At 33.8% G+C, this 24,590-nt stretch overlaps 1 protein-coding gene across 2 annotated transcripts in view; it reads right to left on the reverse strand.

Moving 5' to 3' along the window:
• Nucleotides 1–24,590, reverse strand: part of LOC115885786 (netrin-1) — a 507,197-nt gene that overhangs the window by 148,402 nt on the left and 334,205 nt on the right. For both annotated transcript variants that reach the window (XR_004050782.1, XM_030904808.1), the window contains exon 2: nt 10,311–10,499. Coding sequence is in view for 1 of the 2 variants with exons in the window: in XM_030904808.1 (XP_030760668.1) it covers nt 10,311–10,499 (189 nt within the window). In the remaining variant the exon portion in view is untranslated. The remainder of the gene's footprint in view (nt 1–10,310; nt 10,500–24,590) is intronic.

Raw genomic sequence — 24,590 nt, forward strand, 5'->3', positions numbered from 1 at the left:
ATGCGCGCGGAGAACCGATTTGCTACCGCCAAGGATCTTATCTTTCGTTTATTGTATCATGATCTTCGTCCGTATCATTTACTGTCCTCCGTTCACGTAGTTGTGCAGCTCTGAACTGTTCAAGAACGCGATACTCTCACTCCATTCAAATGAGTCATAAAGTTCCAGAACTGTTCCTCGCCATATGGAGGCACTAGGATATCGCGCACAGCTCCTTTCAGAACCGTTCTCGAGTAGCTCCAGGGCGTAAAGCCCGGAACTCGAAATTCGCGAATGGAGGACAGCAATTGTCAATGACCTACCGACTTGGTGAGTGTCTAAATTCTTCTTACTCACGAGATATCCGATCTCATTCGGTCTCAAACCTGCGCGGCGTGATTGAACAGTGTGTGTCAATAGATTTTACACTCTTGCTATGGAGCAACAGAGTTTCCAGATGACAGAGTTTGCATGACATAGTTTCCAGGCGGACATCCGTCCATCCACTCGCATCGTTTAACGTCTCTTAACTTCGGTGGTCTATTGGGAACCGGCGTTTCTACGATAGATTAGAGATCTTTATTTCTATAATAATTATAATGACTTGTCCAATAATAACTATCCATTGTATAACCTACATTATTCTCATAATAACATAATATGTATTATTTAATACAAAGTGAAATATAGTACAAGCCTGTACATCAATTAAAAAAATGAATAAAAATCAGGTGACAATAAACAACGGTGCTGAAAATGCCGTATGTGTCTATTACTCTTATAGAGTAATTTAAAATTGCTTGTACGTTATGTACCGCAAAATAATCTCAAAGTCCATAAAACTTTATGGTTATGTGCGAGTTTTTGTTACATTGGCTACAAAAGAAATCGTTCACTTTAATTTTACACATCGGCTGTAAACATAAAATGTTTTAAGTGCGACAACCTAAGACCAATAAACTCAGAGTTAAATTTCGTCAGTGTTATTGTTCCCCTAAAACGGCATTTTTAGAAAGTTGTAGAAAAGTTAATATTAAAACATAATTACGTAATTAATTTATTCAGAATTAACAGAATTCAACTTATGTTAGATTAGATTATATTCCTTGATATGGCTGTCAGCCTGATACACTCCAACCTTCTCAGACTGTCGTGGTCCTCTTCTGATCCTTAGGTTACATTCTCCAGTCCTATCCTATTCACAAAGTCTAGCAACTTGGAGACTGAACCCTCCATATATCTCCCTGGCAATGGCCTATCATTACCTATTACCGAGAACCGCACATTTGCCAGGCTGTCGCACCGACATAAAACGTGTTCTGTCTTTTCTTTTTCAGATTGGCAGAACCTACACATAGCTTCACCCGTCAATCCCATTAGCTTTAGATGCGTTTTTTTAGCTTATAATGTAACCCTGGTAATAGACCCACTAAAGCTTTGACTGTCTTTCTGTCTTTGCTTATCAGGTCTGCCGTGAATTTTGGCGAATGTTCTACTATGGAATGTTTCGCCTCTCTCTGCCCTAGTGTCCCCTTAGGTTAATTAATATATTAGAGAAATAAGTTAACTTAAAGAAGTCTGAAATATTTCTTCATACAGACTGTTACGTTTGCATGGCGCAAATTTAAATATTTCAAATGCCGCTCTTCTATTCCTTATTGGCCAATAATATGTCAATATATGTGTGAAGACATGATTCTCGTGTGAAGACATGATTCTCGTATTGGAAGGCATTGTCAAAGACAAAATTAAATTAGATTTTGAGGATCTTCTGATCTCTAGGTTCTTCAGTCTCCAGTCCTAAGTTGGAGACTAAATGCTCCATAAAGGTCTTTGTAAATGTGTTAACATACCCTAATAAAAATGAGGTGGAATGTGGAATGTGGAATGATGAGGTGGAATGTGGAATGATGTTTCCCCATTCTTCCCACAGAATCTGCATTCGCCGTTTTTTCTTAGCTTCAATCTACTGAGGTGTTCATTGAGGAGGAAGTATCCTGTTAAAAACCCCGTAACAATCCGAATATTGTTTTAACTTAAATCAAGGAAAATGTAGTGTGTTGAGTGTCTTAGACCGTTGCAGGATTCCTATTCCAGGTTACGGATGGAGTATTCCAAGTTAATTCCAAGTTCCGCTTTTAGTTGGTTTCTACTTGGAAAGCAAAACGGTTCTGGGACCGAATTCTGTAACTTAGAAAACGCTAAGCGCTTTTCGACGCTCAGCGTATATGACGTTAATTTTGGCTTAGAGCGCACGTAACTATCGATTTGGGTATTCTTGACTGCCGCGCTTAGCGTCTTCACTGATTGAGCAAAACGATTTGAAAACGGCTACCTTAAAAGATCGTTTTCCTTGTCGAACTGTCAGTAAAAATAGAAATAATTATGATTTTGTGCATTCTCTAGCTCTTTAGTGAAAACTACTTCTTCTTCTATAAATTCCTCAATAAATAATTAATAATTTACGATTTGATATCTATAATTATTGTTCAAAACATGGCAAATTCTGAGAAGCCTCTTCATCATTTCCCTCGTATATTAAGAATAATGACATATCCATAGAAAAATAGGTTGACATAACTCAACAATAGGTTATAAAATTCACGTAATATTGATATTTTTATTATTTTATCCACATTTGACTATTAGGTACCTGAGAAATTGCGATGCTGGCAATATATGTGTGCTCAATGCATATCCAGAAAACAATTCGCAAGGCAAGGAGTATATACCAAAATCGAGTGTTTGACGTTCCGCTAATCGAATACTTTCGCTTACCACTTGAAAAGTGTAACGTTTTTATGTCGAAGTTTCAGAATTCGGGCCCCGGTCTAATTTGTAGAGTGTTCGCTCCTTTTCTAGTTAGATCATTTGCTTTCTCATTACCTTCTATCCCATGTAAGCTGGCACCCAGAGTAGGACTTTGTTTTTCTGTTCGTTTGTCTGTGCAGTGTAAAGTGTAGTTTACTATTAAATAAAAGAGGTTTATTTTGATTTATTATGTTTCTACGAAACCATAATTAAACTGACCTCTTGGCCGACTATTTACCATTCTGAGCGAATCAACCCAATTCCGCAAAAGTGCGTAAAATCGTTTGGTCGTCCGCCGTTTTCAACGGGAAACGATAAATCCGAACGCGTACGTGTTTCGTCCGATTCGTATCTGAAACGACTGGCATTTTCATGGCCGAATGAACGTTTGAATCGTCCGCGTTCACGATTTCGATAAAGTGCATGGGCACAAAACGCTTTTTCCAAAACAAATTTTATATCCGCCGGTTTTCACATCGACATAATTTCTGTAAAATGTATTTCAACTTTGAAATGTTTTGGATTGTGTCACGCAGGTATGTTAAACATGTGTATCCAACATACGTTAAACATACCACACCGATTTATATTCAATATAACGATTTATAGTGTGACGCATATCATACGATCGAAAAAACTGCATCAGAGATGACTATCGCTATCATATTATATGTAAAATTATATGACGAATGTTATCGTTCGTTTTCCAAGTCACTTTGAAGCCCTTTCCAAGTCACTTTGAAGCCCTTTTTAATTTATACCCTACTTTTTATTCATGTTTCCCTTAATGTTAATTTTTAGTTGGGTCATCAAAGACTGTCGTTTGTTAATTTATTAAATTCTTGTATTTCATTCAGAAAACCTTGAATGATAGTTAACTATAGCTTAAAAATAAGTCCATTGTAACAAAAAAATATAAATAATAATAATAATAGCTCCCGTATATAGCGTTTTGACGCCTTGGGAGTAGCAAGGTACAGCTTGCCATTCTAGAGCTGTTCGGTATACAAGGAAGGTAATGTGGCTAGCACTACGCTTCAACCGCCTATTATTACCTCAGGATTGTGAATCCCAAGTACTCATGTAAGGCTGAGTCGCCTAGGTACCCAAACTATTTTTATTTTAATAAAAATAGTCGGCTGATGAAATGCCGGGTGTGGGATTCGAACCCATTACCTTGAGATTGGTAGACGAGAGCCTGTACCTCTACGCCACCGGGCACCTGTATGTTTTTATGTTAATTGTATATTACTAGAAGTTGGTCCCTAGTGGGATCCTGCACTGCGACCGCAAGGTTCTATTGTGGTGTTCTACAAACTTTAAATTTCACCCTCAAGACCCAACCTTTTTATATAGGTGGTTACATCCGAGGGTGATCACCAAGGTGACGTCACCAAGGTCTGATAAGTCTAGCATAATTTTGCCAAATCACTCAAATCTGGTCCTGCTTCCAGCAGAACAGGTAGACATAAGATGCTTGATAGTTTCGTCACTTTCCATGCAGATCAGCATTCTGCATCTTCCACCATTTATGCCAGTTTTTCAAAGTTTTCCGGTTTGGCATGGATGTACTGGATGACTGTGCCAAGATTATCATTGTATTATCATTCCGGAACTATCGTCTTGAAACGTCATTCCCATAACCCGTTCACAAAAAATGGCCTCGTCAAATTTTTGGAACATTTATTAATTCTGGTTTCACTAATGACATATCTGCACCTGTTTTGTGAAGGGGTTGGCACGTTCGTTTCTTGTGCATGTTCATGTGCATTTCTTGGAGTTTTTGAGTTTCTTCAGTGACTTCAAGCGCTACTTGACTATCCGAAAATATGTTTATTGTTTTCTCGAAGTATTGCCGTTCTACCAGCAAATGCACCCAGGTTTTAGTCGTAAACAACTCAGCTTGGAAAATTGTAGTATTGTAGTATGAGAGAGATTTAGATTGCTAAAGGTATTATTATATATATTAGTTGGTTTAAATCGTTTTTAGTTGTTGTCCGACACCCAATTTCCAGCCTGTTCTATTCGTACAATCATCTGTTGAAAGGTCTCTTTCGCTCATAGATTCTTGACGCATGATTCAGCTGTTTCCTCTCTAATCCTGTGTTGCTGTGCCATCTATACCCATTTGTAGCTTTATTGTATCTTTTCTTATTTGACAGAGGACTGGTTGTTCACAGGAACTGCATTGAAAAAATAAGAAAAAAGAAATTTCAACACATGAATGCCACCTTCAACAGAGACACCTTAAACAACTGTTAAGAATCAAATGGTACCATTATGTCTCAAACGTATCGATCCTTGAACAAGCTAGCTGCGAGAGCTGATTGTTTTATAATTCATGATTAGTAAATCCCGATTAAGATAGGCTGGTCACGTATGAAGAATGCAAGAAAACCGCTTACCAAAATCTCTTCTTTACGGTAAGCTTGTAGACGGTAAGAGGAAACCGGGTGGACAACTCAAAATGTACAAGGATATTTTCCACCAAAAAAGGGGATAAACACGCAGAATTAGTGGGAGGAATCAGCGCACGGTAGAATACAATGGAGAAGAATTATCAACTCAGTTTAAAACGACAACAAAAATGTAAAGAGGCAACAAAGTAATGAGATTTTTGAATGTCCGGAGTGGGAAAGAGATTCACGTATCGGGCTTGTCAGTCACAGAAAAGCTCATGAAAGAAAACGCCTTGCGTAACCATCTTTCGGTCCATCTGATGCGTGTCGACTACTCGTCAGCGAGTAATAGCAGTAAGTAAGTGATTGAAAAAGACTAAATTTAAAGAAGCCTTTTAATTATCACAGTAATATAATCTTTAGCAATCCAAATGAGTAAATTTCCATAATATGAATTCAAGTATAAAATTTCCATAATATTACAACCATTTATAAGACAACAATGCTGAGACCCTTAGTGAAAAACCTCACTCTTGATTGTACCCGGTTACGTCACGTGTGAATGCCTTGCTCTAGTATATAAACTCCGTATTTTTAGATTTTAGATTATTTCACACATGATAACAATCAGTGACACATCTGACCAAACCCTTCGCAAAATTTCAAAATTAGAAAGTACATATATCAATCCAAGAACATTTATTTCTTAATTATATTTATATTACAAACAGTAGAATAAACTTGGTAAAGAAAAAAAACAAGATTTAACTAATTTATTGTTCCCTCATCAGTTAATTATTTTCAAATTACGCGACGGTTAAATTTACTGTAAAACACCCGTAATGCAATTTTAAATAAATTAATTAAAAAAGTTTCAGGGGGATGGTCTCGGAGAGAAGCTGCTGCTTCTGCTGTTACGAGATCGTTAATTTAAAGAAAACTATTTCTTCGTGTTGCATTTCTCGCCTTATTTATGAACTTTCTGGTCGCTATTTCAGACTTTTAATTACTTCTTGTAATTCAATCTGATAAAACGTTAAACGGTGCAATGAAATGCCGTCGTGACGCTTTTGTTGGTGTTTTATAGCATAATTTGGATTTGATCGCGACAATAAAACATGCCGAGACGTTTCAATGAATTTATGTTGGGCGAACGTGTGATATTTAATACTTGCACAATATACCATTAATATTTAATTTAATAGTTTTTACAAAATTATTAATATTTATTATATAAATTTAAAATAAGAGTAGTTCATATTTTTTTAATGTAAGAAATCTGTGGTGTATTTTTCTTTCATTCCTTAACTATAATTTACCGGGTGCGTCTCAAAAGTGCCTCACCCCTATAACTTTTTTATTTTTTAAGATAAAAAACGAGATTTAGCATGTTAGTAATATGACATAAATTAGGATTGACTGATGTATTCAATTAATTTCGGCCACTTCCTGTTTCACCGGAAGTGACTACCTTTGATTTTTAAATGACACCCTCGGTATTTTTTTTTATTTTATTCTATAGAAAATGACATTCTGAATAGTAATATTTTATATATAAATATAAAATGTCAAAAGTTGACATATCATAGGTTTTCAACTTTTTGACATTTTCGTTTAAAACAAAATTGAATTTTAAATTTCAATCTAGAGTGCCATGGCTGTGTTAAAAATACCAATTTTTAATCAAGGAGCCTTGGAAAAATAGATTTGATAGTCTAATGTTTTCTGTGTCTTGTCCTGGCCGGTTAAAAGACGCCCAAATCGTATTTTTAATCATATCTCGATTTTTTCAAATGGAACAAGGGTGGCTCATTGCATATTTGGAAAAATCATTTTTTCGAATAATTTGGTACTACACACTTAGTATTTCGAGTCAAATTGTCATTATGAATCGCATGTTGCAGTTTCAAATAAACCACCTTCGAAAATGCCGAAAGTTGACATACGATATGTCATCCTATTCAGAGTGGCATTTCCTATCGAATAAAGTAATCGAGTAAAGTACCGAAGATGCCATTTAAAAATCAAAATTTGTAGTTAGTTCCGGTGAAAGAGGAAGCGAATGAAAACAATTGAATACGTCATTCATTTCTAATATAATATGTCATATACTAATATACCAAAACTCAATTTTTTATCTGAAAAAATAAAAAGTTATAGGGGTGACTTTTGAGAGCGCCCGGTATGTACCTAGCTGCTCTATTAAAAGATGGGGAAGAAAAAGAAAAATGCAATGGATTTAGAGCCAATTTTCAAGAGTCACAAAAACTATAAAATCTCATGGAAACCTAGTGCGACCATGTGACTCATGTGAGTAAAGAATATTTCAACTATTGCTGTCCTCCATTCGCGAACTTCGAGTTCCGGGCTTTACGCCCTGGGGCTACTCGAGAACGGTTCTGAAAGGAGCTGTGCGCGATAGTCTAGACTCTAGTGCCTCTATATGGCGCGGAACAGTTCTGGAACTTTATGACTCAATTGAATGGAGTGAGAGTATCGCGTTCTTGAACAGTTCAGAGCTGCTCAACTGCGTGAAAGGAGACATCATGATAACATAAATACTTCAAGAACAAGAAATATGAGCTTTCTGTTGTTTCTTGTGCTGTTCACTGCCCCTTCCAATATTTTAAATCAATTAATAATATAATAAAATTAATATTTTTATATTAGTAATTAAAACGCATAATTAATCCGTGCACATGCAGCTCACTATTGAAATTATTAGTGCCTTATTTGGTACTCATTTCACGAACTACATTTTTTTAATTAAATAAAATTCTTTAATTTGTAGTCTTAGATTGATGGATCGTTATAGTCATAGTATGGAGGTAGTAATGTTTTATTGCGTAACCATCTTCTGATGCCTGTCAAATACTCGTCAGCGAGTAATGGCAGTAGTAGTAGTATTCGTTTTTGGGGATCAAAATAAATTCATTGGACACAATATACCTCTGAATGATATTCTATACACCACCGCGCATGCTTTTCGGAAAAAAAAGAACGTTTCCGAAAGTGACTTACAAGAAATATTTATTCGCTCATGAAGCTACGTACGCGAATAAAATCTAGTATGCTCTAATTATCAAATTCGCGAAAATATGGGATGTTATGTTAGTAGTAGTAGTAGTAGCAAAAGATTTAATAAGCAGCAATATATTTTATAAATCGCTAATTAAATAAAAGCGGCAGAGAGTCTATTCATTGGCAACTTGCAAATTTGTCAAATTTGTATTAATGGCGCGTCGTCTAATTTTTTTACGAGAAACAACGATTAAACGGTAGCAGAGAAGCTGGAGAGAATAGAGCAGTCGTTATCGGTAAAACAGTTGCGGGATTTTATTGATTTTTTATTGTTTTTCTTCTTAATATTTTAATTTTTATAAAAATTATATCTTATTTACTTGGAACAACATTGAAAAAATAAAACTGATTGGGTATTTTTTATTTTTTTTGTATAAGTAAGTAATGCTATTTAAAATATTTATGGCAAGGCTCATGAATTACCGGCTAACAGACAATATCGTTTCCCCTCTTACAGATGCCCCGTAGCTACAGAACGGATAGACGTACTGTGAATTGTGTGCAATTAAGTAAGTCATTTTGACTTAAAAAATACGTAGTTGTTCCATGTCGACTATTTTACGAAAAAGAAAACAGTGGTTGGGGAGTTGAAAAATATTTCTACCAAAATTTACGTAGGAGTGGCGGTAATTTTCACCATTCCCATATTTTTCCTTGTTTTTGGGAAAGTCAAATGTTAAAGCACTTAGCAAAACATGTACAGGGTGGGTCAAATCGACGCTTTTAAATGCGACATCAATATCTGTTACGTTTCGGAGTTACGGGGTGTTTTTCAAAAATGTGCATTTTTAACAAATCGCTGTAACATTTTTGCTATGGAAAATTTGGTATCTCTATGAAAACATTTCCAAAGCACTTTTTTAACGTAGAATTTAATGGTTTAAGTATAATTTTTTTGAAATTAATAATTTAAGAGTTATCAACAGAAAAAGTGATTTTTTATTTGAGACACCCTCTAGATTTTTAATTAACAGAAAAAAATTAAAATTACCTTTCCAAAAATATAGCACACTTGATATTTTGTTATAATCCCCTTCGAAATACAGAATTTTTAAAAGTTCGCCACTTTTAACTAGTAGGCTTTGGGCCCTTTATTGATGATATGCCCTTAATGGAACTCGAAAATATATTTTTTCAGCAAGACGACGCACCGCCTCTGAACGTTGAAGTTATCAGTAAATTTTTGCAGCCAATTTCAAAAATAACTGGATAACGGCGGATGCTCACAGCTTGGATTTTTTTTGCATTACAGCCGGTGCCGTTCAAAGCCTACTTATTTAAAGCGGGCGAACTTTTATATACTGTATATCTCGAAGAGGAATCGAGCAAAATATCAAGTGTGTTATATTTTTGGAAAGGCAATTTTAAATTATTTTCAATAAATTAAAAATATACAGGGTGCCCCATATAAAAAATCAAATTTTCTGTTGATAATTCTTAAATTATTAATTGAAAAAAAATTATACTTAAACCATTAAATTCTAAGTAAAAAGGTGCTTTGGAAATGTTTTCATAAAAATACAAAATTTTCCATAGCCAAAAAGTTACAGCGATTTGTTAAAAATACATATTTTTGAAAAACACCTCGTAACTCCGAAACGGTAACAGATATCGATATACGGTTTTCATCATCATGTTTTTGACAAAAATTGAGCTCCAGACACCGATATTAGTTTTTGTCTATATCCTATAGAAAAGGGTGTTTCCATTTAAAAGCGTCGAATTTGACCCACCCTGTACACTCCAAATCTCATTCAAATCGGAATAGTATCTTAAAAAAATTATTTATTTTTTTTAAGTTCGATGCCCTCTAACGGACAATCAAAGTATTTTTGTATAGAGGTAAATTATGTCCATCTTCTTTCATGAAATTATTTTCACTCCAAAAACACGTATAGTTCTACAATGTCCACGGAATATTCGGACAACTTGTATACACTTCTTTAAATAAAATCATCTCGACGAGACAAATAACGAATTCCGATTAAATTTGCGATTAAGCGCCGCGCAGCCTCGCCATTTAGTGTGTCGCGTACTTACGTTTGCACGCCTTGCGGTGAGTGATGGACTTGGTGGAGTCCCTGTAATAACCTTCCTTACAGTAGTGACAGTGTCTGCCGGCGGTGAAGTGGCGGCATTTCATGCACACGCCCCCGGACGTCCTGGCCGACAGCTTGTACAGTTCCATGTTGAAGCGACATCTGCGGGCGTGGTTGTTACATTCGCAGGCTGCAAAAGAGACAAGCGGATTAGTTCATTCGGCTGAGCTGTCTCGAAGGCGCGAAAGCAAAAAACTTAAAACGAGTAATTATCTTTGCACCAAGTTGATTAATTATAAAGATGTTTTAAGAACACGGTGATGTCTCAAAAATTCGTTCCTTAAAGAGGTAAAACATTATATTTTATTAGAAAATGTGTCTTAGAAGAATAAAATTTTGCACAAAGGTAATTTAATTAATGAAAGTGAGTAAAGTAAAGTAAAGATTTGAAGTTAACGTCTCATTTTTGCTGCCAGGGCTAATCTGGGCGGGACCTACTTTGTTTACGCGGAATCCGAACCGCGGTCCTCGGCCATATCATGGTCAATGGCCTACCGACTTGGCAAGTGTCTAAATCGACTCTTACACACGAGATATTCGATCTCATCCGGCCTCGAGCCGGCGTGAATGAGCAGTGTGTGTCAATAGATTTTACACTTTTGCCTTTATTGGACAACAGCACGATACAGAGTTTCGAACCGGTCACCCGTCGATCCACTAGTATCGCCTTACGTCGCTTAACTTCGGTGTTATAATGGGAACCGGTGTTTCGACGTATCTGGGCCGTTGCCCTGAAAGTGAGTATTCAAAAGCGATTTTTGAAACTTCATCCCCATCATAAGAAGGTGTACTCGAAGGTGTAGCATTTCATTTTTTAGTATCTACAGAAAGTTATTTAAATTCATGTTCAATTTATCACACCGAGATGGCATTGTGAGTATTATTTAGCATTTAGACCATTTAGCCCATTTGGTTTAATTTTAATCTGCGCGAGAACTTGAATTCTATCGAACCCCACTTGCAATCAGGACACTTTGTTTCTAGTCGGTAAAAAACATACTTGACTCTTTTACCTACCTCCCTTGCAATGGTGCCCCTGCATCTTCTCAAGAGAAACAGGACTGCCCTTTGTTAAGGGTGAAGTACAAACCAGGGCAAGCAGAGAGATGGAGAAAAAAGCGCTCAGTGCAGCAATAGCAGGCAGAATGGAAAGTATCGGAAAAAAGAAAGAAAAAGGAAGATATAAGCTAATTCCAAATATAAATATGTGGATTAAAATAAAACATGGAGAGGTAAACTTCTACCTTATCACTATATTGAGTGGTGAGAGGAATATTAGGAGTTATCTGTATAAAATTGGAATGAGGGAAGTCGCGGCATGCCAATACTGTGCTGAACCCAATGATACTCCAGAACAAACAATGTTTGCCTGTCCAAGATGGGAACAGAAAAGATGCGAGGCGCGCATGGCAATTTGTGGCGAAACAACTCCGCCAGACGTCTTCTTAAAATTAGTTACAGAAAGAAGGGAAAACTTTGAAGTCATCTCAAAACTGGCCCAAAATAAACTAATTGAACGAAAAGAAACAGTCTGGCGTCTACCTGGGGAGATGCGTCCAGAGCGGACCCAGGTAGACGAGGTAGGAGTCACTGGGTGGTGTTTAGTGAGTATTATCTGGTCCTGTTAGCTTAAGGAGAGATTGAGTCCCACACACCGATCGTAAAAAAAAACCTTCCGCGCCATATTGGCGGCGCAAAAGTCTGATCGAGCGATCAGAACTTGTTGGCTAAAGCCAATCTGTATGAGAAAACCCTCTGAGCAAAGGTAAGCCTTTTTTATTTTTCTAATTACGTTTTCTTTATACATTTTTTGTTTATATAGGGTTTTATTTTCATGTGCAACATTTATTCTCGGTATTTGACATTGCACCTGTCAAGGTTATTCCTTTTTTTACGCAAGGGAACTCAGAAAACTACCGTTCGTTATCTGAACCTTTCAACCCTGTGGTCCTGTGAATTGTGAACCAGTTTCCGACCGTCTAAAACAACTTCTCCAAATCATTTACGGGCTTAACATGTGCTACATCATTACATTTGGAAGCTTCGAAAAAAAGTAATAAGGTCCGTATTTAAAAAAAAATAAGTTGATTATGGTGTCAGAAAAACAAAATACCTTAAGTGATTTTTACGTCACCAAATAACGAAGCTAAAAAAGTTTCTTTGACAATGTATTTGTAGATTAAAAAAACAGAAATTTCAGTTTTTCTACCATATTTCCGAAAATGTAAAATATTTGCTCTTTTGTCATATAAAATATAAAAAAAATGTAAAACAACTCTTAATATGAAATAAGAATTTTACCTCGAAGTAATAAAAGATATTTATATGTTTATGTTACTGTTTATTTAAAAACTATTTTACTTTTTTATTTAAAAAACAACATCTTTCCTAGATTTGTGCCATAACCGTCTATATTACAGAAAAAGTCCCGATTCTCAACAATAAAAAAACTCATATGCTAAAAACATCTCGTCAGAGAAAAAAAAAAGAAAAAAAAAGGAAAATCTCAGTGTGTTTGTATTAATATCCGAAAGAATATACAATTGGTCTGAGTCTCTCTATCTGCCTTTTTCGACCCTCGGGCTCGAGAAATTCCTATCTCCATTAGACGCAATAATACTGTGTTTGCAGAGCATCAGGCCAAGTATATTAAAATCCATTGATTTTTCAGGGTAAACAGGGAACGACTTAGATTTATCGGTCCAGAAATACCGTTTGTGCTGAATGCCTATACGTCTATATTTTTGTCTAGATTTTCATGTCAATTTAAATTATATAAGTATTTTATTGTGTACATAGAATTATTATCATATCCAAAAATAATTTATTATTTTAGGTAATTATTATTTTTCTCTTATATTATTGTCTATCTGTTGTCTATCTTATTTTCAACCGAATAACAGAAACTAGCGTGGAATAGTCTATAACCAAAATTTGACGTCGAATAGATTATTTGATTGTTTTGATTACCTATTTTAAAACCGGCCATCTATGTTAAAAAGTTAAATGATGCATTGTTTACCTTGTTTATATAAAAAAACTCATAACAAGGCAAATCAAATAACAGGGGTATCCCGTTAAAATCATTTCTGAAGTAACGTCAATACTTAGATGAAAATTGGTGACGGGGAGTTTTTTGACATGAGAGATTTAATTTTGATCTCAATATAACTCCTACTTTTATAGATGGCGCCACCTACATATTTTTTAACTATTTTGAAGAGTAATAGCTTTTCGTCCATAACTGTATAAAATTAATGAGTAAAAAAAATATATTTAAGACGTTTTTTTACATAAAAAAACTCTCCTGGTAAAAATGGCTACGAGTAATGGTTCTCAAGATAGTTGGAATAGAAATTATCAATACCTGTCATCATTGACATAAATTAAACATGTTTGACTAAATAGTTATTAGACTGAAATCCTAAATTTGAAATGTTTGTGGCAAAAGTTTAACAGAGACTATTTTATCATCATTTTTTCGATGAAAAATTTATGATTAATTAAAAAAAATTAAAAATTCCTAAATTTATCATTTCAGTCAATAACTATCTACTCAGCAAGTTTATTTTTTGTCAATAATGACATCTATTGACTATTTACATTCTAAATATCTTGAGACCGGTTGCTCGTACCGATTTTTACCAAGAGACATTTTTTACCCAGAAAATCACGGTAATGTATATTTTTTCACTCAGTGGTTTTATAGAGGTATGGACGAAAAGTTATTATACTTCAAAACAGTTAAACCACATGTAGGTGGTGCCCCCTTCAAATAGGAGTCATATTGACATTAAAATCAAATTTATCCTATCAAAAATCTCCCAGACACCGATTTTCATCCTAATATTGACGTTACTTCATAAATTATTTGGAAGAAATAAAAATAAAAATAAAACTTCTACATCCTATATCTCCGAAACGAAGCATTTTAGAACATACATTTATACGAACTTTTTTACTTATTTTTATCTGCGGAAGAAGCTGCCTAAGTCTCCGGAATAGAATTCGGACAACCCTGTATACAGGGTGCTCCAAATTCGAGTACGAGCATTGGTATCTCGGTAACCGTAATAGATACGAAGATGGTTAAATTGGGGCAAAGTTGCGCCTTGGGCTGATGCCATCAAAAAGTTTTAAAAATTTCAAGGATTGCTAAGTTTTTTAGAAAAGACGGATTTTTTGAAAACTAATTTTATTTTTCCTGTCGTTACTTTTAGAAAATCAAAAAAACAATTGCACGTTCTCATAGCCACTTTATTAGGGCTATCTGATAGTATTTTGGATTTTCAAATTAGCTGATAATTTGTGAGATAGAGAGGCCAACTTATTTTTTTTAAACACTCACCTGCATTTTTTATTTCAGATTTTGAAAGAACTCAGTCTCCCGAGTACAATGATATGCACACTTTATACTTTTTTTTGTTTGGGTACCTTAACGCTGTTAAGCCTTAACAGCAACAAAACTATTTAATTATTATTTTAAAAAATCAAGTCCGACTCTGTTTTTTAAATTATTTAATCTGATTATATTCATCGCAACAATATTGATCAGTGCTAATTAACATTGGAGTGGCAACGCAAGCGCAATTAACATGGAGGTGGCAACGCTGGCGCGCAGTGAATAAGTATTAATGTTGTAATCGCGGAGAAATTTTTGAGTTTTTTGTGGTTCCTGCTAGAATAAATTAAATACAGTGTTACAAGTAGTTGACAAAGTAAGTCTTTAGTCTTTAAATAAAGAAGTGCCATAATTAGAACGGCTAATCATCTTTAAAAAGGCAAATTTGTTAGAAAACGCCCCGCCGTGGTCAATAACTTTGGACTTTGAACCATCACATAAATCGATTAACAATAATTATTTGACCTAGTTTTGGACAAGTACAGCGGACGTCGTTGCCAATTGCAATATTTTTTATTTGAGTAACAGATATTATAATATATAATATACACCGTAAGAATGGTAGATACGCTCATATTCAAACAATTTCAAGAAATCAAATCTTTAATACAGAACAGCAAAAAAGAATTAAAAGAAGACATTAAAACGGTGAGAGAGGATTTGTCAATTCAAACGGAAGTTCTAAAGGAGAGTATTACTGTAATACAAAGTAAATTAAACGATATAGAATACAGGGTACAAGCACTAGAAAAATTAGCTAGGAAGAACAATTTGATAATATTTGGGCTACGGGACCACAGAAACCTAAAGGACTTTGAATTAGCTACTTGGGTAACCGAGCAACTAAGAAATCTGTTAGAAGTAGATATAAATATAAGCGATATAAACAATTTATACTACTTAGGAAACGACTCAACGAAACCGCTACGTATAGAACTCAATTCATATTTAAAAAAGGCATTGATTCTTCGAAGCGCCTATAAGCTGAAGGGAAAGAACATTTTTATTAACCACGATCTTTCCAAGAAAGAGAGAGTGGTGAACAAGGTACTCAAACAAAATTTAAAAGAGGCAAAGGAAAAGGGTTTAAGGGCGTACATTAAAAGGGATACTCTTGTAATTGGCAGCGAAACTTATAATTACGAACAATTGGTGGAGAGAGGAAATAAAGGTAACGAATCTGATTGCGAAGTCTTTACCGATATTCCATCTAGACCATCCCTAAGTGCTCCGGGGACACCCGTCAACGAACAACCTGTACAACCTATAGAGCGTCACAAGCAAGAAACTCACTATCCGGATCCAAAAGCTAAGCCGACCAGTACTATTGAATTTACCATTAATCCGGGACATCGACTACGCAAACTCGCAGGGGTTCGGCTGGCCTTATAACCGCATCCCTACCTTCAACTAATAAGGGAAGACCAGCAACAAGAAGTTACTCGAAGCCGGTATAGAAATGAAGATGTCGTCAAGTGTAAAGAGACATTTTTTTTTAAACAAAACGTTAGTGAATTATTTATATACATTGATGGCGCTCGTTTGTGCGCGGCTACAATTTCCTTGTAATTTTAGTCTAATTGGAGATATAAGCATATATCGCGACTTGACTCTGCACTTTTGGGACTTTTAAATAATTAAAATATACTATATGTTTAAATTTAATTTGGTGTTGGGCTAAAAATAAATAGACTATTAATATTTAAATATATAGTAAATACATGGACGTTTATAAACCAATATAGATTATTTGTTTCTTTATTAAAGGTATTTGGAGTATATTGTAAAACAAAAAAATATATATTTTATCTTTTATTCTCTTTTGAAAAATTAGGTGTTTCCGATATGGGTCAGATTGCAAGTTAAATATTTAAAAGCTTAACATATAAGATAACAATGAATTCATATATTAGGGACTTTGAAACAAGGTTGATTGAGGCAGATGTGGTGGATGACATTAATATATGTAAATTTGACATTGAATTATCATCATTTAAACTTTTTCATAATAATATTCGTAGCATAGATCACAATTTTGATGAGCTTCTTGTTCTTTTACGTGGAATAGATTTTGAATTTGATTGTATAGTACTTACTGAAAGTTTTAAAATTTGGAAATTGATTTATATAGGATACCGGGATACAACATTATATATAATGAAGGAATCTAAATAAAAATGATGGAGTAGTAGTGCTTATAAAATGTTCGTTAAATTATTCCTATAAAATACTAGATATAGGAGATAAGACCGCTGTGGAATAACTTGTTTTTTAGCGTGCTTAAGTGTTGGACAATGAAATATATTAATTTGATACATTTAGATATAGTTAAGAATTTAGTATAAAATATTGTAGTTATTGTTGTAGAAATAAAACTCCTCAGACAAGGTTCTACCTTAAGAGGATATTATGTTTATTCACTATATATTTTGTATTCGTAAGTTATGTATATGTCTTGTATATACTTTGTAATTGGATCAGTTTGAATAAACATTATTTATTATTTATTTATTATTATTGAAAAGGGAAAATTGAGCCAATTGAAAGATTCATCAAATAAATAATATCCAGATCAGCAATTTAAAGATATTATTTTTAACTTTTCTTATTGTGAATTTGAAATTCTCAGTGTACGATCTAATAATTTGCATAATATTAATCGTAGTTATTATGAATAAATTAACTTCTACAAACTAGTTTCTAATGCTTAACATAGTCTACATGTTCGAAAGGGTTCCCACTCTCCCTATTGCACAAATTTATTTTTCGTTCAATTTTATTTATAGCTTTTGAATAGATCTTCTTATACTTTCGAATGCATTTTGTACTCTTTATTGTAACTGCCGAGATGTGTTGATTTCACTTTTTTGTAAAATTTGGACCTGTCGAATTACTTGACGTCATCAGACGGTCCAGGTACCTCGCTCGCCATTATACTGCCCTATAATTTCCAATCCATCTTCCGGGTAAATAATTTGATTGATTATATTACATTTTATTTATGTTATTTTTTATTACTTTATTGCATTTGATTTTCCGTATTCCATGTTTTACCTCACGTCATTGTTAAGTTTGAAAGCTTATTAAATATTAAAAAAAAACAGAGCCGGACTTGAAATCAGTTTAAATAAATTGTGTCCAAATTTCCAAAACAAAAAAAATTAAGTGTGGCATATCATAGTACTTAGGAGAGCGAGTTCTTTCAAAATCTGAAATAAAAAATGCAGGTCCGTATTTAAAAAAATTAAGTTGGCCTCTGTATCTCACAAATTATCAGCTGATTTGAAAATCTAAAAATACTATCAGATAGCCCTAATAAAGTGGCTATGAATTTTTTGATTTTCTAAAAAATATCGACAGGAAAAAATAAAATTGATTTTCAAAAATGTCCGTTTTTTCCAAAAAACTCAGCATTCTTGAAATTTTCAAAACTTTTTTGATGGCATCTTGGTGAACATCCCAAAGCGGCAACTTTGCCCCAGTTTAACCATGTTCGTATCTATTATGGTTACCGAGTTACCAATGCTCGTACCTCGAATTTGTAGCACCCTGTATAGGTTATATTAACATCGAAATCTAATTGTTCATGTCATGAAACATTCAGAACATTAAGTCCTAAAAATCAGAACGCATTTCTATAGTAATATCGTTTCGTTTTCATTCTTTGATAGATGGTTCTTATTAATTTTGATTAACGTCATATTTCCTGCTCTTGTTAAAGTATCCCCCATTCCAATAACTAGTATCACCCTTTTCGTAGCATTGAACTAAATAAATTTTGAGCTTCTTGTTAAACCGCAAAAACTATGACGTTAATAGAAAAATCATAATAAAACCAATGATAACCATCTATAAAAACATGAAAAATATATTATATTACCATAGAAACGCGTTTTCATTTTTAGTAGTTAAAAAAAGTTAACCATATTTTTATATTTATACTTCTCTAGAATTGGAAATTTGGTCTCTAGAATTGGAAATTTCTCTAGAATGGAAATTTGGAAAAGTATAAACGGGATTAACAATTTTATAAAGAATGCATTTTTCTCAAAAAGTTAACAATAAAAAATCCTCTTGAAAAGACGATCCGGGTGCATACTTTATAATTCAAAATAATCAAATACTCACATCTCCAAAAAGATTTGATAATAAATTACACTTTACTAAATAATAGTAAACATAATATCTAGTTTTAGTTTATGACGAATTTCAATTTTAGATATATAGTTCATAGCTGGAGGGTAGCTATTAGCGAGATTTAGCAGACGTCTGTAGCAGTAAATGAACGAGAAAAGGCACAAAAAGTAGACTGGGATGTGTTGCCCTAAAGGGCCTACGTGGAAACCTGCTTCTGACGTGGTTCCGCAGACTCGTCAGGCTATGCCTGAATAACTCTAAACTGCACATTACAGAGCATAATGTAATTTATGTAGTTCTTTTTAGATGGAAAAATTAGTATTTATCTTCAAAGAAAATTAGTCTTGTACTCAGGTAAGGTAATAAGATTCTGTTTATTATTTAAGGATTATTTTAACCTTTTTCTATCTGTATTTTTAATCTACTTTTTTAGCACAAATTTTTGTCTTACGCATAAAAAGATTCCTAAAACTTTCAAGCACAGCTTTTTCACAAACACGTAAGATGAAACTTAAAAATGTAAACAAAACAAAAATTCCTAAGACATAAGTTGTAAATAAACAAATGTGGTATGGTTAAATTGAATTTTAAAAGTCGAAAACTGACTTTAGTTACTTTGAAATTCTTTGAGAGTTATGAATTATTGATACCGAAACAAATAAATATACTGCTGTGTGACATAGAAACTGCAACACCGAGTAAATGTGATATATATTTTATTCATATTTGTGGAAGTAATTGGTATAAATATGAATATGTATAATAATCGATGAGAAATTATATAATATATATGTCGCAGGCGTATCAAAATGGAACAATTCGGCATTTTGCAAAAAGTCTAGGCATATTATAAAAGGCCGGCGTTTTTAACAAAAGAATGATATTTTACCAAGATCCTATCTGTTTTCAGTCGCGCTTTTCAGTCGCGTTTTCAGTCGCTAATGAAGACTAGTCAGATTGCACAAAACATTTTACGCGGGATTGGTATAAAGGGTATAACTAAGCTAAATATTTCTTGAACAAACATTTCTTGAACTTCTGTTTCAAAATTTGGAAATAATGGCACAAAAAGTGATAATTCTGTTAAATAGAGTTTGGTTGAAGATGATTATTATAAAGATCTGAATTCGTTTTATTCTAAAAGATAGCAAAGATCCACAAAGAAGCAGCCCTGTATACACAGAATCGAATTACAGAGTATAATAATTAAATGAGATATGAATATTAAGGTTTTAATAAACAAGGTGATTCCTGTAAGTTGGTCATGCTTTCAGGGAATGATGAAGGACGTCGAAATATTAATTTTGATATAGCACACTATGGGTCGGAAATGCCTCTTACGCAAGATACAGGGTGTTTAATTTTGAAAAGTGTTTTTGTGTTAAGTTTTTGAAAAATTAAAGATATTCTTTAATAGTTTTTTAACAGTTAAAGGTATCGTTATAAAATTTTATTATAAGAGTCTACCTAACAAAGACACTTTAAATATAAAAAGAAGAGGTTTTAGTTTCAACCAGTGGCGTAGATGTGATACGCATCAGGTATTTTTTTTCAAAAAATAATAGTACGCCACTGAGAAAAATAAAAATTTCTTAGTTTTTTTATTAATATAATAATAGCTCCCGTATATAGCGTTTAACGCCTTGGGAGTAGCAAGGTACAGCTTGCCATACTAGAGCCGTTCGGTATACAAGGAAGGTAATGTGGACGCTAGCACTACGCTTCAACCGCCTATTATTACCTCAGGATTGTGAATCCCAAGTACTAATTTAAGGCTGAGTCGACCTAGGTACCCGAACTATTTTTGTTTTTAATAAAAATAGTCGGCTGATGCAATGCCGGGAGTGGGATTCGAACCCACTACCTTGAGATTGGTAGACGAGAGCCTGTTGTAGCTCTACGCCACCGGGCACCTTAGTTTTTTTATTTACTTGGTTTATTGCCAAGAAAAAATGTCTCTTGCAACTTTTTCCTATCAAACACCATTTTGCCACAATTTAAAAATAAATATTTTTTTTTTAATGCGGACCTTAAATATGCGAATTATTATAACTACCTTAAAACTAACAATTTTATTATTAACAATAAAACATTTCTAGTTTAAATTTATGATTTTTTAAAAATGTATTTAAGGAGCTAAATCTTGGCCTATTTAAATTGACATAAAGGTGCGTATTCATTATCCGAACGAACGAACGAACGAACGAACGAACGAACGAACGAATGTTCGCTAGTGGTATGGACGGGGACCGTACGATAGAACCGCACGAGAAGACCGGAGGCATTTGTTGGCGAACGCCTTTGATGTACCGACTCGAAACGGATGGTCGAGCGAACGAACGAACGAACGGCCGCATGCGTTCGGTCCCCGTCTAAATATACCGCACTTTCATTCGTTCGTTCGTTCGTTCGTTCGGATAATGAATACGCACCTTTAAGTGATGAAGGGAGCTGACGATGCACATGTGTTTCTGCCCTCTATAATAATTCGCTGTATTTAAGATTCTCATTAAAAAATATATTTATTTTTAAATTGTGACAACATGGTGTTAGATAGGAGAGTCTCAAGAGACATTTTTGCTTGGAAATAAACCGAGTAAATAAAAAAAACGATGTACTTAAACAGCCATTAAACGGTAGCCTACTAAAATGCCGTTAATAGAAATAGAATAAATTACGTCGTTCATGTCGGCGGAAAGTAATACCTGGCCTTAAGCATTTTGCAAGGACACCTGTGGGTCAGTGGCTGAGGCTATCGCTTCGTAAGCGAATGGTCCGTGGTTCAAATCTCACGCCAACCAAGACTTTTTTATATGTTTTTTTGCTTATAGCGTGATCTGATTGCATTGGTTTCACTATTTTTGTTTGGATTGGTTTAGTTATTTGGCGGGTTATTTGGAGGGTGTTAATTCATTGGTTAGTTGGTTATTTGGTGGGGTTGGTTGATTTTTACTAATTTATATATGTTTTTTTTATTTTTATCAGTGTCGAGGTTCGTTGCGTTGGTTAAGTTGGTTATTTGGTGGGGTGGATAGCGTTGGTTAGTCCTTATAAAATTCCTATATTTCATAAAGCCGTCAAGTGCGTCACATCAACGACGTCATACCTATTAACGGCATTTTAGTAAGCTACCGTTTAACGGCAGTTTAAGTACAGCCTAAAAAAAACTCTAAAATTTTTATTTTTATCAGTGGCTACTATTTTTTTGTGAAAAAAATACCTAATGCCTATCACATCTACGCCACTGGTTGAAACTAAAACCTCTTCTTTTACATTTAAAGTGTCTTTCTTAGGTAGACTCTTATAATAACATTTTATAACGATAAAATTTTCATAAACTATAACACCCTGTATCTGGCGTATGAGGCATTTCCGACCCATGGCACAAATTACCTATTACAGATGCGAAAGAAAGCGACTGCATCGGAAACCGCTCGGCAAACCCGACACGCCTATTGAGTGGTGTAAATACACCAGTCGTTTAGTCCGGAAACCTATGCTGTGTCGTATTCGCTTGCTGGAATGACATAGTGCGTGGTTATATGTTTCTTTTTAAAAACGCGTGTAGGATATTTGTTGAACTTTTGAACTGTTATTTCTATGTTCAAGGTATTGTAACTGATATGGGGTCAAATTTTATACAAATTTCAAAATTGTTAAATGTCACTACTGACAATCCAGAATTTAATGTTGGTGATTATAAGCTCACATATTTTTTTGACACTCCTCATCTTATTAAGGCCACAAAAAATAATCTTATGCAAAATGTATTCTGTTTCGACAATAAAAAGACATCTTGGAAGTTTATAGAAACTTTTAATAATCATGATAAAAAGCAACAATATAGATGTGCACCCAAGCTCACGGATGCTCATATCTATCCAAACAACTTTCAAAAAATGAAAGTTAAGCTTGCTACGCAAGTAATTAGCAGAATGGTAGCCATTGGGTTACAGACGCATATGACTCTGGGTGTACTTCCTGCTGAAGCACAAGCCACTCTTGAGGTAGTTGCAAATTTGATAAACTGTTTGATTTACTAAATGCAGTGGATTTTTATCACCCTAATCCATACAAAACTGTCTTTAAAGGCTTCGATTTTCAAAATGAATATTTAAATGAAATGGGTTTATTTTTAGCAAACTTAAAAATGTTTAATAACAATAATATAGATATAACTTTAAAATGCAAGTTTCGTACGTGCTGGATGATCACAATAAAGTCCATTCAAATTCTCTGGCATCGACTTTCTTCTATTGGATTTACATATTTAAAAACAAGAAGAATTAACCAAGATTGCTTAGAAAATTATTTTGGCAGCGTTAGACAACAACAAGGTAATTCTGTAAATCCAACACCTATAGAATTCCAAAGGGCATTTAGGAAACTATTTTGTCAAACTTTTTTGCATTCTTCCTTTATGAATTGTTTCGATGACTTGGGTATTTTATTAACACAATTAAAGTCCGTCAAAAAGTCCAGAATTTTATTAAAAAATGTGGCACCATTAAAAAAACATCAAGCAATAACTTTACCAGATTATGATTATAGGCATGAAAGTATAACAACTCAAAATGCCTTCAATTATGTCTGTGGCTACATCATTAAAAAGGGTCTTCAAATACATCAATGTGATATTTGTCTAAAATTTGCAAAAGAATCCGAATCTCTGGATAACTCGAAATTATTTACCTATTTAAAAGCCTTTAATCATGAAAGTAGCACTTATGGGAGTTTAAAATCGCCAAATGAAAAATTTGTTCATTTTATTTACAGGCTGGAAAAATTATTTACATTAAATTTTGATGAGTTTTGCACTGAAGAAAACATTTCTCAGAGGCTGTTTAATATAAGGAAAACTATAGAATTTGACCACCCATGTGAGAAATTTCCTCTTATTTACATCATTAAATTATTTATTAGATTGAAAATATTTTATGCATTAAAGTTTACAAATAAAGATTTATATAGTCAAAAAAAGTCCGATAGAACCAATAGAAAAGTAACTATTTTGTCACATCTTTAATTAAATTTTGTTAAATAAATTAATGTTTTTATACTATAAATATCTTTTTTCCCTAATTTCCTACGAACTGATATATGACGAGCAATCTATTAAATTACTGTGAGATTATATGCCTCGATATTGGTGCAGATTATTTTAACCCAAACAAATAATAACGCAAACTATACATTGGTGCGGATTGTCTATGAACTCTTTCTGAAGGTCACAGAAACCGAAACGCGGAATTCAGTGTTCTTTCGCATCTGTTATAGTTAATTTGTGCCCATAGTGTGCTATATCAAAATTAATATTTCGACGTCCTCTATCATTCCCCGAAAGCATGACCGACTTACAGGAATCACCCTGTTTATTATATTTTTAAAATCATGTTATTTATAATTAAAATTTAAGAAATAGAATTCAAGTTGTTTTCGTCTAAACATAATAAAATGCTGACCTAAATAATTATTGTTTTTGTATAGGAAAATATGGGGTATTTTTATTATAGCGTAAAATATTCAATATGCTTATGCTCATAGCTGACTAAACTTTGATTATTTTTTAATCTGGCTGGCCTCGTTTCTCCATTTGGCATTTTGTAAAATGACTGAAAACAGACAGCCTTTTTGCAGAAGTGCACAGAAAATATTAGATATCATTATTTAATATGTCTAATT

Source organism: Sitophilus oryzae, unplaced genomic scaffold, assembly GCF_002938485.1.
Source record: "Sitophilus oryzae breed Bouriz unplaced genomic scaffold, Soryzae_2.0 scaffold_41_pilon_pilon, whole genome shotgun sequence".
Taxonomy (NCBI): Eukaryota; Metazoa; Arthropoda; class Insecta; order Coleoptera; family Curculionidae; genus Sitophilus; species Sitophilus oryzae.